This window comes from Micromys minutus (assembly GCF_963924665.1).
Source record: "Micromys minutus genome assembly, chromosome: 29".
In the NCBI taxonomy this organism is placed as follows: domain Eukaryota; kingdom Metazoa; phylum Chordata; class Mammalia; order Rodentia; family Muridae; genus Micromys; species Micromys minutus.
Genome location: NC_137964.1, coordinates 32,189,985 through 32,202,591, shown reverse-complemented (window position 1 = coordinate 32,202,591; position 12,607 = coordinate 32,189,985). Strand labels below are relative to the sequence as shown.

The 12,607-nt window shown below is 50.0% G+C and overlaps 2 protein-coding genes across 3 annotated transcripts in view; both read left to right on the top strand.

The window, feature by feature from the left end:
• The window catches only part of GCN1 (GCN1 activator of EIF2AK4), a 57,525-nt gene extending 53,193 nt beyond the window's left edge, over positions 1-4,332 (top strand). For both annotated transcript variants that reach the window (XM_080941077.1, XM_080941076.1), the window contains 5 exons: positions 1,422-1,518; positions 1,786-1,934; positions 2,296-2,403; positions 3,199-3,417; positions 3,747-4,332. In XM_080941077.1, the coding sequence (XP_080797203.1) occupies positions 1,422-1,518; positions 1,786-1,934; positions 2,296-2,403; positions 3,199-3,417; positions 3,747-3,872 (699 nt within the window). In that variant the 3' untranslated portion in view covers positions 3,873-4,332. The remainder of the gene's footprint in view (positions 1-1,421; positions 1,519-1,785; positions 1,935-2,295; positions 2,404-3,198; positions 3,418-3,746) is intronic.
• PLA2G1B (phospholipase A2 group IB) overlaps positions 1-8,815 on the top strand; it is a gene marked incomplete at both ends in the record, with an annotated part of 153,694 nt that extends 144,879 nt beyond the window's left edge. Inside the window, one exon of the mRNA XM_080941389.1 lies at positions 8,761-8,815. Coding sequence (XP_080797515.1) covers positions 8,761-8,815 — 55 coding nt within the window. The remainder of the gene's footprint in view (positions 1-8,760) is intronic.
• Positions 8,816-12,607: the final 3,792 nt, after the last annotated feature.

Sequence of the window (12,607 nt, the reverse complement as noted above, 5' to 3'; positions counted from 1 at the left end):
ACTGGATTGCCCGTGGCTCTGTGGTCCTGCTCTCTGACTCCAGCCCTAACTCCCTCATAAGTACGAGCATGCCTAGTTGTGGTCACAGTCTCTCCAAACGCCCTTTTAGCACCATGCACACGGTGCAGCAGAGGTTGCATTTCCCACAGCAGAACTTAAAGCAGCTTATACAGAGAGAGGGTGTCTGAGCTGGTTTTCCAGTGTGCTTGGTGCTCACTCTGTGGACAGCCTACTCTCAGATTGAAGATGGCAGTCAAGAGCCAGCCTGGCTTTAGCTTTCTAGTCATCTAGTCTGTACTTGTTTGGTAGGTTGATCAGAGTTTCTATGGCTGTGATGAAGACGGTGACTAAAGCAAGCTGGGGAGGAAAGGGTTTACCTGGCTTACACATCCTAGTCTCATCATGAAAGGAAGTCAGGACAGGAACTGAAGCAGGGCAGGAACCTGGAGGCAGGAGCTGATGCAGAGGCCATGGAGGGATGCTGCTTACTGGCTTACTCCTTATGGCTTACTCAGCCTGCTTTCTTATAGAGCCTAGGACCACCAGTCTAGAGATCACCCCACCCACAGTGGGCGGGGCCCTACCCCATTGATTACTAATTAAGAAAATACCCTACAGCTGGATTTTGCGAAGGCATTTTTCTACTGATGTTATGTCCTCTCAGATAACTTTGGTTTGTGTTGACTAAACTAGCCCATGTGGTTTGGAGGGACAAAGTCAAAGTGGGACTTAGTAACAAAATAGCACTTACTTAAAATCACTTCTCCTTATATTTGGAGTAAGCTGGCCATGGGGCAAGCAGGGAGCCCTTTGTGTCTCCTGCCTTGGTTTTGACAGAAAACACCGTAGGGTGCTGCGGCTCAGTGGATGAGCACTTGCCTACCATGTATAAAGTTATGGCTGCCGTCTCTGACACTGCCTCCTTCCTCCATAAAACGTGTGTGTGCGGCATGATGACATTCCTCTCCACACCAGTGGCTTCAGCCTGACTGTCATGAGGCACTGACAGAGTAGAGAGAGCAGCAAGACATGGGGCTTGTAGGCAGGAAGAGGTCAGCACCCTTGCTGTGGCTTTTGTAGGCAGTGGTGGGAGGGGCTGTCCCAGCTGTGCTCTAGTGTCCGATGCAGGTAGATGGCAGCAGAGATGACAAACGGGAGGCACCCAGTCTGTAGCAGCACGGTGCTTGTGCTCTGTTGCGCCAACTGCACACATGCTGGGGTTTCCTATAATTAAGTGCGGTGTGTCATTTTTAACTCCCGGCACGCAGCAATTGTAATGAATTGGAGGTCCTGGTCAGGTGCTGGGAATTTGGGGCACCTAGGGTTCCTGAGCTGAGGTTGCCTTTCTCCTGCCCTGCCCTCATTCCTGGGTTGCTGGTGGTGGTGGCCACACTCCGTCACTCCCCTCTCTACCCTGTCAGGACAACACTCGGCTGTCTTCAGCTGGGTGCCTCGGGCAGCTGTGTGCCTTTCTGACTGAAGAGGAGCTCAACACTGTCCTGCAGCAGTGCTTGCTGGGTAGGTCGCCACACAGGCCTGGAGAAGCTTGCACACTCGTCTCCCTCCTCCTTGAAGGACTTGGAGCCGGACTACCCTTGCCTTGAGGCACCAGCTGCTCCAACAGACTGCGTCTGCAGTGATCCTGTAGCCTGGCTATTGCTGGTTTTAGAACTTAGCTGCACTTCCCGTACCCGAGTCTGCACCCTGGGCTTGGGGGGAGGGAGGACGCTCCTGGACGGAGTGTGTTGTAAGTGCGAGCTCACCTGGTTGTGTCCTTCTGCTCAGCTGATGTGTCTGGCATCGACTGGATGGTTCGGCACGGCCGGAGCTTGGCACTCTCTGTGGCTGTGAGTGTGGCTCCCAGCAGACTCTGCACAGGCAGATACAGCAACGAGGTTCAGGACATGGTCCTCAGCAACGCCGTAGCAGACAGGGTAAGGCTCAGTCCTGTCCTCCCCTGACCCACCCACGGCCATTCCTTGCTCGCCCTAGCCCTGTATGGAGGGGCGTGTCTGGCTGGGTGCTCAGTTCCTGGGTGCTGCTGTGGCTGGCTAACCCGTTAGGTGCTGAGCGAGTGATTCTCCAGTTTAATAGTTTAAACTGAGACTTGGGCAAGAGCAGCTCCAGTCTCTCTTGATCAAAGGTCTCAGATCCTTGTTGTATGTGCAGAGGTCTAAGTGAGAGCGGCTGGTGTGGCAGTCAGGGATACGGTGGGTGGTGAGGGCCTGAGGTTCTGCTGCTCCACAGTAGCAGTGGTGTGGCTCCGTCCTGTGTAGCTCTCGCTGTTCTCCACAGATCCCCATTGCCGTGAGTGGGATTCGGGGCATGGGCTTCCTCATGAAATACCACATCGAGACAGGAGGTGGACAGCTGCCACCCAGACTCTCCAGCCTGCTCATTAAGGTGAGTTCGGGCAGGCTGGTGAGGGGTGGAGTGGAGACAGATCAGGAGGAGGCCCCAGGACCAGAGCACATGGGTTTTTTGTTTTTGTAGCCATGAATGGGAGATCAGAGGTTGGGGGACACTCAGGAGTTGTTCTCTCCTCTTGTGGGTCCTGAGGGTCCCTGGTCAGATCATCAGGCCTGGCAGCCGTTGCTTTTACCAGCCAAGCACCTTATTGGTCCCAGGCCAGCGTCTCATTGTGCAGCCCTAGCCACACCATATGAGACAGTCTAGCAAAGAGGCCTGCCTTTGCTCCCTTGTGCTGGGATTAAAGGGGCACGGGCCATCATGCCTGGGAATCGAGTTGAACTCTGATAATCTCTTCACCTGTCTTGCTCTCTTAGCTGGCAAGGCGCTTACCGGTGTGACTGTTATGTAGGTAGGTGATCCCAGCACTTGGGAACTGAATTTATGACTATCCTGGGCTACAAAGTGAGTTAAGAGGAAGGAGTAGGTGAGTGAGCCACTCCTGAGATACAGTTTCGAAAGGGTCTGGTTCGATCAGCCTGCATTCATGAAGAACGTGTCAGTGAGGGCTTCTGGCTTTGACCCTGGAGGAGTGCAGACGAACAGGGCAGGCAGGCTCCACAGAGTTATGAGCCAAGGGACTAGCCACACCATGTGAGACAGGGAAGGAAGACATCTTGTCACCTGTCAAGGGAAGGGACCTTGTCATACTGTTACTTTGAAGGAGGAAGCCTGGTGTCTGTGCTGATAGAGTGCCCACAGACTGAATGTTTCCCTCCGCTCTCCCAGTGTCTGCAGAACCCATCCAGTGACATCAGGCTGGTTGCCGAGAAGATGATCTGGTGGGCGAATAAGGAGCCCTGGCCTGCACTGGAGCCCCAGACCATCAAGCCCCTCCTGAAGGCTCTTCTCGACAACACCAAGGACAAGAACACTGTAGTGCGGGCCTACAGTGAGCAGGCCATCGTGAACCTGCTCAAGCTGAGGCAGGGCGAGGAGCTGTTCCAGGTGGGAGCCTGTTTGTCCTGCTGCCTTTGCACAGTGGTCCTGAAGCCCTGTTCTCCCTGCGCAGTCTGTTAGCTGTCAGGGCGGTAGAGACTCGGGTGCCTGGAGCACAGGACAAAAATCCGTGCGGTGTCACCCTATCTGCGCCCCACACTGTGCCCTCAGCCTTTCCCTCAACAGCCTGTGTTCCCTAGCTTAGGAAAGGCATTAGGCGAGTTCTTCTGAGTCGGCCAAAGCCCGTATGCTGCCAGATTCCACCCCAGTGGACTGGGCTCAGCCTGGCCTCCATCCTGAAGCTGTGCTGACTGTCTCCTCTGCTCCTCTTTCCACAGTCACTCTCCAAGATCCTGGATGTGGCCAGCTTGGAGGTGCTGAATGAATGCAGCCGGAGGTCACTGAAGAAGCTGGCCTGCCAGGCGGACTCCGTGGAGCAGGTGGATGACACCATCCTGACGTGACAGGCTGGCTCCACTGCAGCCACACTGCCCATATCTGTGTCCACACTGTTTTCATTTTTGAAAATATGTTTATTCCAAGGGGGAGCTCAGGAGATGGTGTTCCCAGAAAGTATTTTAGTATATCAAACGACCAGAGCCAAAGCCTTAAATCCAACCCACACACAACTGAAAATTGCCTCCTCCGTCTCTTGCCCTTATCTTTGGAGAAGAGAAAGAGAAGTGTGCGCACTAACCTCAGCGTGTGGCAGCTCCGGGAGCCCGACTCGCTCGGCCAGGAGGGGTGAGCTCAGATCTCTTCTGTGCTGGCGGCCTGCTGGGCTCTGCCCGCTGCTGCGGCTGGCTTTCTGTGCAGCCTAATTGGACCTGACTTGTCTAGAGAAGGTGACGCTCAGTCCTCCTCAGTTCCAGGTCTTGGGGTACAGGCCATCAAAGGAGGTTTAATAAAGGCTTTGATTTCATCTTGAAAGAAGCAGGGTTTTGTCATTTTTTGAGACGAGGTTTCTGACTGTAATCAGGCTGGCCTTGAACTCAGAGATCCACCTGCCTTTGCCTCCCAGCGTTGGGATTGAGGGTGTATGACCCTGCCTCGGATATTTATAATTCCTGAACATCCACCTCACATGAAGCTTCCTGCATCAAGGATAAGGGATGTTTTTGCTCTTGTTACAGTCCGAGCCTGCTCTGTTTTCCTGCCCTGCCCCTCCTCAGAAGCTTCATTCACTGACTTCCCTGTCAGGCCTGAGATCTCCCTCAGTGTGGGGAAACCAGGGGCTGCCCTTGTGGGTAGGGGATCTGGTGGTCAGGCTCTAGAGACATCTGTCCCTTCTGGAGAAAGGTTCTTATGGCTCAGGGATGCGCAAAGGGGAACCAAAGCTGTAGCTCAGCATCTGCCTGGCTTATGAATGACTTCCTCCTACTTCCTAGAAGGCTCTTGACACATCCTCTAGTGATGCAAATTTCCCTGGTACCAGTGAAATAAACCATCAAATTTACTGGCCAGTGCTGGGCTTGGTGGCCCACACCTTTAATCTTAGCACCCAAGAAGGCAGAGGCAGGTGTAATTCTGTGAGTTCTAGGCTAGCCTGGTCTACATAAATGGGACCCTGACTCATTATGAAAAATGTTTTTTTGTTTTTCGTTTTTTTGTTTTTTTTTTTTTTTTTTTTGTTTTTTTTTTGTTTTTTTACTGGCTAGAGATGTGAAAGGAACAAAAACAATGACAACAACAAAAACAGGGCCAAGTGTTGCCAGATGTGCCATAGGTTGGGGAGGGGTTGTCCTTGGTTACATAGTTAAAGCAAGCCTGGCTACATCAGACTCTTGTCTCAGGGAAAAAAACCTAAAGAGGACCAGTCTCACAGTGTAGCAGAAAGTGGGCCTTTGACTGAGGGCTATGTAAGGCAAGGTGACTTCTAAGTGGCGTCTGATGGAATCCTTATTCTCCGGCTTCATGTGTCACAGACTTATTTCACTGCAGACCTGGTGTCATCTGGCTGGGGGTAACTGTAGAATCCTAGGGTGGGAGGGGACTTTGGGAGGTCAGCTGAGTCAGTCCCCATAGGGGAGCAGCCAATGCTTTCAGTTTTTGGTGGCCATGGCAACTGGGATCCGGATGGTCACCAGTGTCCTTTCAGCTGCCCAGGGCATTTGCCTGCCTATGTGTGTATCTCTCCCTGCAGGGAGGTAAGGTGCACAGCCTGGAAGCCTCTCGTGGACAGCAGGTTGTCCTCTGTTTCCTCCACCAGCTTGGGTTACATCCGCCCCAGATCCTCAGCCCCAGCCTGCAGTGGGGAGGGCAGCCTGGTGAGCAGAGGGCGGAGGACACCCAGGAAGCAAAAGCTAAAGGAAAAACAGCTTCCAGTTACAGAACCCGGAGGAGGAGCAGACGAGAGATCTGAATAGACATGAGTCAAGGCTCTTGGAACACACTGAATTAGATTCTGCTCTGCAGGGCGGGTGCCAGCTCTCAGAAGTCCAGTGGCTAAGGACAGTCACACAGCACAGTGGGTTGGGCTGATAGGACCTACCCAGAGACACGGTAGCCCTGGAGGAAGTGGAGCTTGAATCCACAGGAGTAAAAAATGTTTGTCCTGGTGGCTGGCAGCTGCTTAGCTTCTGACAGAGCTTTGGCGCTACTAGTTTCTCATTTTGTGAATGAGGAATCTGGAAAAGCTCAGAATCGACTCTTCTCAGCACCTGTCTTAGTCAGGGTTTCTATTCCTGCACAAACATCATGACCAAGAAGCAAGTTGTGGAGGAAAGAGTTTATTCAGCTTACACTTCCACATCACTGTTCATCACCAGAGGAAATCAGGACTGGAACTCAAGCAGGTCAGGAGGCAGGAGCTGATGCAGAGGCCATGGAGGGATGTTACTTACTGACTTGCTTCCCCTGGCTTGCTCAGCCTGTTTTCTTATAGAACCCAGGTTTACCAGCCCAGGGATGGCTCCACCCACAATGGGCTGGGCCCTCCCTCTTGATCACTAGTTGAGAAAATGCCTTACAGCTGGATCTCATGGAGGCTCCTTCCTCTGTGATAACTCTAACTTGTGTCAAGTTGACACAGAACCAGCCAGTACAGCGCCCCTTTAGGTATTAGTGAATTGTCCCATTCAACATGTAATTGAAGTATCCTGTAAACAAGGGTCTCTCATTACTGTTAGTTTTTAATTAGATGTGTGTGTGTGTGTGTGTGTGTGTGTGTTGCCTTCACATTCTGTGTACTCCATGTATTCCTGGTGCCCCTGGAACTAGAGTTGTGGGTGGCTGTGAGCTGCTATGTGGGTGCTGAGAAGCAAACCAGGGTTCTCTGGAAGAGCAGCCAGTGCTCTGAACCATCCCTCCAGCCCCTTGTTACTGTTTGCCATGCACTCAACAGTCTAAGGCTAAGAAATGGCAGGGCTGCCCTCTTACCTTGAAGTGGGCGAGGCTTCAGAGAAATGCTTCCAAACCTTTCCTTTTCCAGAACTCACAGGAGGATCCTGGGTAAAGGCACTAGGCAGCTCCAGATGACTGGCCCAGAGCCCCACCCACCCCAGGGCTTGCCTAGCTCCACAGCAATTCCTCACCTCATTTGCTGGGACACTAGCTAAGAAAACCTGTAGAGAGTCAGGGTCCCCAAATCAATAACAAAAGGTAACTAAACTGAGTGTTCAACTTGGAGCCTCTGGGACGGGTGTCAAGCTGTGAATGGATGGCAAGACAGGGCTGAGAAACTCTCTTAAGAACCAGCTTTGCAAGGAAGTCCTCTCTACGGGGCTCACCACAGGGCCAGGAAGCACAGACTCTACAGAAATTCAGACTTGGGTTCCGGAGATGTCCCGGTGGATTGTGAAACAAGGTAGGGACACTCGAGTGTTTGTTGCTGCTGTTTGAGGCAGGGTCTCTGTGTCCTGACCACGCGCTGTAGACCAGGCTGGTCTTGAACTCAGATGTCTGCTTTCCTTTGCCTCCTGAGTGGGATTCAAGGAGTGCACCCCCTCTCCTGGTCAGGGGTGCTCTTAGTATAGTTCTATCTGGCTGTATTAAGTTCTTTCTAAAACAGAGCAATGGTGTAATATAATAGTATTTTGTTTGTTTGTTTTTGAGACAGAGAGAAGCCCTGGCTGACCTGGAATTCACTCTGTAAACCAGGCTGGTCCTTGAACTCACAGAGGTCCACCTGTCTCTGATATTTAAAACAAAACAAAGCCAAAAAAAAAAAAAAAAAAGAGAGAGAGAGAGAGAGCAAGGAATTTAATTTTTGTGGTGGATTTGTATATGTATTTGTCCATATGCAGCTCTCTGTGTGTCTGTGTGTGTAGACACATGTCAGTATCTTCCTAGATTGCTTGCTTATCTTATTTTTTGAACAGGGTCCTATCACTGAACCTGGAGTTCTTTGGTTCAGCTGGACTGGCTGGGCACTGGGCTCCACGGATTCTCCGATCTCCATATCCCAGCTGGGGTTATAGCCACAAGCTGCCTTACCTGGGAGCCCCTCACTGACACACTGACAGCTTTAACTTTCTGCAGTGCCAGAGGAATAACATGAGGCTAGGTCTAGCCACCCCAAACCCTAACCCTTCTCTAAAGGATAGTTTTAAGGCATGCTGAAGGAAATGCCCCACTGTTCCATGAATGGGAGGCACAAGGGCTTTGTAGTCAGATTCAAACTCTCCCTGCTCTTCTTGGGATCCAGCTGGCTTGTCACCTGCAAAGGATGGTAATGGTGTGCCCTTTGTAAAGTTAGGTGCACAGGAGGTGCTCCTTAAGTGGGCGGTGTAAGAGACCTGAGGGAAAGGGCCAGTGTGGTGGTTTGAGTGAGAATGGACCAGGCTGAGAAGATGGCTCAGTGGTTAAGAGCACTGACTGCTCTTCCAGAGGTCCTGAGTTCAAATCCCAGCAACCACATGGTGGCTCACAACCATCTGTAATGGGATCTGATGCCCTCTTCTGGTGTGTCTGAAGACAGTGACAGTGTACTCATGTAGATAAAATAAATAAATCTTAGAGAGAGAGAGAGAGAGAGAGAGAGAGAGAGGCAGTATTTGAAAGGATTAGGAGGTGTGGCCTTGCTGGAGGAAGTGTGTCACTAGGTGTGAATTTTAAGGTTTGAAAGACCCAAGCCAGGCCTAGCATCTTTTTTCCTGCAGATCTGGATATAGAACTCTCAGCACTTCCAGTACCATCTCTGCCTTTGAGCACCATGCCGCTCACCTCTGAAGTTGTGAGCAGACCCCAATTAAATGCTTTCTTTTATAAGAGTTGCCTTGGTCATGTGTCTCTTCCCAGCAGCAGAGCACTGCCAAGGACAGCCAGTCGCTGTGTAAGGGACACAAGGTGTGCATGACGCTCTTTCAGATGTGCCCTCGGTTTCTTGTTATTTTGTCTTTTTTTTTTTTTTAGAGCTGAGGACCGAACCCAGGGCCTCGCGCTTGCTAGGCAAGCGCTATACCACTGAGCTAAATCCCCAACCCCTTGTCTTTTTTTTGTTTTATTTTTTTTTGTGCCCTCGGTTTCTTGACCCCGTGGCACAGAGCTCTGTCCTTAGGAAGGGTAGAGCCCAGGTGTTAGCATTTGTCCGCCCCACAGTTACTTGGCGCTCATCTCATCTCTCTCTTGCCTTGTTCTTCCTTCCCCTCCCCGCTCTTTCTCCACATGCTCATGGCCAACCTCTCTACACTCTCTCTGCTTTTCTCTGTCTCCTACCCTCTCAGCTCCCCTCCCCATGCCCTGAATAAACTATTCTGTACTATACTGAACCATCGCTGTCTCTCAGAGGGAAGGAACGCCACAGCATAGGCTCGAAAAGGCAATCCCTTCCCCCACAGCTCCACCAAACATATTCCCCCTGTCTATCTATCTATCTATCTATCTATCTATCTATCTATCTATCTATCATATATCTATATTATATATAACATGAGGCACACATGGGAAGGCCTCTAAGTTCATTCAGATAGCTGGCAGAATTGACGGGGAGGGAAAACCTGTATTTCTTTAGTCACCAAGCCCCAGTCTATTCAATAAAAGTAATCTGGGAAGCGGTTATAAAGTGCACCGAGTTTTTTGTGTGCACTGATGCTTTCTCTACGTGCAGGTGTCGGGTCCCCTGGAACTGGAGTTACAGACAGTCGTGAGTTCCCATGCGGGTCCTCTGGAAGGACAGTCAGTGTCTTAACCACTGAGCCATCTCTATCCAGAGCCCCCCACCCCAAGGAAAGTGATTTTAATAAAAGAAGCATCAGGGTTTGGACGTGGCTCTGTAGAGGGATTTGATTCCAGTTTGCAGAAGAGGCAGGACTGCTTGCTTCCATGGATGGTTCTGAGCTTCCCCGCCCACCCCCCTGCCTCCCTCCTTCAAGGAGGGTTAGAGCTGGTCTGAGGGGGTGTTGTCAGTAGGATTTCAGGCTGAACCTAATTGTGTGTACCAGAATGAGTCCCCCTGACCCTCTCTAGTGCCTTCCTGATGCTCTGGTTGATGGATCTTCCTACCATTTAAGATCCGCACTCCAAAAGGAGGGCAGCTGGGGCACACCAGTGTCTGACACATTGCTTTCCACAGCTTGACTGACCTCAAGACACACTTGCACTTCAAAATTATCAAGGACTTCAGAGAATGCTTGCTTTCTAGAAGTCTCGACAGAAGTATGTGCTAGAAAATATTTAATCGAAGCATTAGTTTAAAGCATAACCAAGTCAGTGGTGACACAGGACTTTAGTCCCACGGAGAGGTGGGTAGAGCTCCGAGTTTGAGACCAGCCTAAAGTGAGTTCCAGGACAGCCAAGACTAAACAGAGAAAGTGTCTTGAAAACCACATAGGGGCTGCAGAGATGTCTCAGTGGTTAGAGCACTGACTGCTCTTCCAGAGGTCCTGAGTTCAATTCCCGGCAACCACATGGTGGCTCACAACCATCTGTAATGGGATCAGATGCCCTCTTCTGGTGTCTGAAGACAGCTAAAGTGTACTCATATAAACAACAAATCTTTAAAAAATTATTTTAAAAGTTTTTTTTTTTTTTTTTTTTAATGTACACGAGTGGTTTGCCCACGTCTAGAGAAGTTAAAAGAGGAACCCGAGAGTCAGAGACATTGTTATCTGCTATGTGCGCATTTGGTCCTCTGCAAGAGCAAGCGCTCTTACGCTATTGAGACACCTCTCCAGCCCCACTAACTGTTGAAGGGATTACTGACTTGCTCCCTTACTATGAAGAAGCTGTGGGTGGTGTTTGGCTTCTGGGTGCAGAGTCAACTGATTGAATTTCTTGCATGGATCCAGAGGCCAGGTGATGTTGAAAAGGCAACTTTGTCTGGCTGTCACTGTGTCTCATTTGTATCTGCCAAGGCTCTGCAGCTACATGCAGTGTGTTCTGGCCATGGGTCTGCTACACAGCATTCTGGTACTGCTCTTTGCCCGGAGCCTCCCTGGTTAGCTCTAAGGTAAGAAGATAAGTTGTAGCTTAGGACATGGGGGCAATGTCTCTAGCTGCGGGCTAGATCAGCCCTGATCTGTCTGCAGGAGTTCACACATCACTGAGCTCCTCACTGGTTTTCAGAGCATGCACTGGGAGACTTCATTTTTGGATTTCTTTTTTAAAAGATTTTATTTTATTTATATGACACTATAGTTTTCAGACACACCAGAAGAGGGCATCAGATCCCATTACAGATGGTTGTGAGCCACCACGTGGTTGCTGGGAATTGATCTCAGGACCTTTGGAAGAGCAGTCAGTGCTCTTAACCACTGAGCCATTTCTCTAGCCCTCATTTTAGGATTCCAGAAGCATGCCCTGGCCTCAGGGAATTCCCTCTCCGAGCCAAAATTGAGGATTCTCACAGGGTGTGCCAGCCACAGTCTATTTGGACATTCAAAGTGTATTTCTGTTCTGGTGTTGCCATGAAATCTTCGTGACGGGCTCCCCCTACCCCTTGCTAACAGAGACAGCCTGTGTCCTATGAAGTCTAGGTGGAGTCATTCATTCATTCAATCTGCTGTATTGTGTCATGAGTGAGTCTGGGCTCTGTGGAGTCTGTAGATTCTTAGAAGGAGAAAGTTTCCTATCCACTACGCCATACATGGTAAAAAGCCATTAAACAGTTACAGAATAAACCCAGGTGCTAATGGGCAGAACTGGGGATCCCGTCTTCCTAGGGTGGAGTCTGCTCCACTTCCAAGTGTCCTTTAGCTGTGTGGACGGGTTGCCGCCCTGAGAACCCTGGAAGTCCCCCATAGGAAACAGAGATGAACAGTCCTAGCAGAATGACTAACATTGGTCACTGGAACTGACCACACACAGCCTCACATTTCTAGTGTTCTGAAGAAGCAGGCTCCGAGACACGCCTCCATGACTACCCAAAAGCCTTTCAGGGGTGGATTCCATAGCTGGGATTGAAACTGCAATCTTTTCAACCTTGGAGCAAACAAGAAGATGGCCTGGCCCAGTGCCTTAAGGGCTGGGGAGACTTGGAGTGCTTATCTGGTTTATCCCCAACCCTAAGGTTTCTTTCTTTCCATCTGTTTTTTCTAAAATTTTTTGAGGTTTTTATTTTATGTATCTAAATGTTAAATGTCTGAAGTGCCCCCCAAGGCCGGAGGATGAAACCAGTTCTGAGACGAGTCAAAGACCAGTGTCAGACACCATGTTGGGGGCTGAGGATTTAACCAGGTTCCTCTGGAGGACCAGACAATGATTGTAACTGCTGAACTTCAGCCTTTCCCTGTTTCTTAAAACTGCCAATCAAGAATGGCATGAAACTGTCCAGACCCAGGAGTTTTCAATCAAGAACACACGCCACAGCGTCTCTCAGACAGTACCTCATGATTCTAGACTCGTGTTTATCTGACATCACCAGGCTTCCTTCTGGAAAAGAGAGCTCAAGGCCTGGATCAGACACTGTGATGTTCAAGGACCTTGCTTGCAGTACCTTGAATAACAAGAAAATTATGAACTGCATAAATCTACCAGCAGCAGAGTCGTTAAAGAATAGTACAACCATCAGATGGAGTACCACGTGGTAAGGCAGTTAAATGCACCGGGCTCAATGTGTGCTTAGATCCTCACAGAAATGTATGGGAAGGCACGTATCCATTCAACTAGTAAGTGTTCCATTCAACTAGTAAGTGTTTCTCGCTGTCCAAGAAACTTTAACCGCTTACTATGAGGACTGGTTCAAAAGGAAAACTAGTATCAACTTTGAATTCTGTAAACATCTGTATTTTTGTGTTTTGTTTTAAAACACTAGCACTGCTTC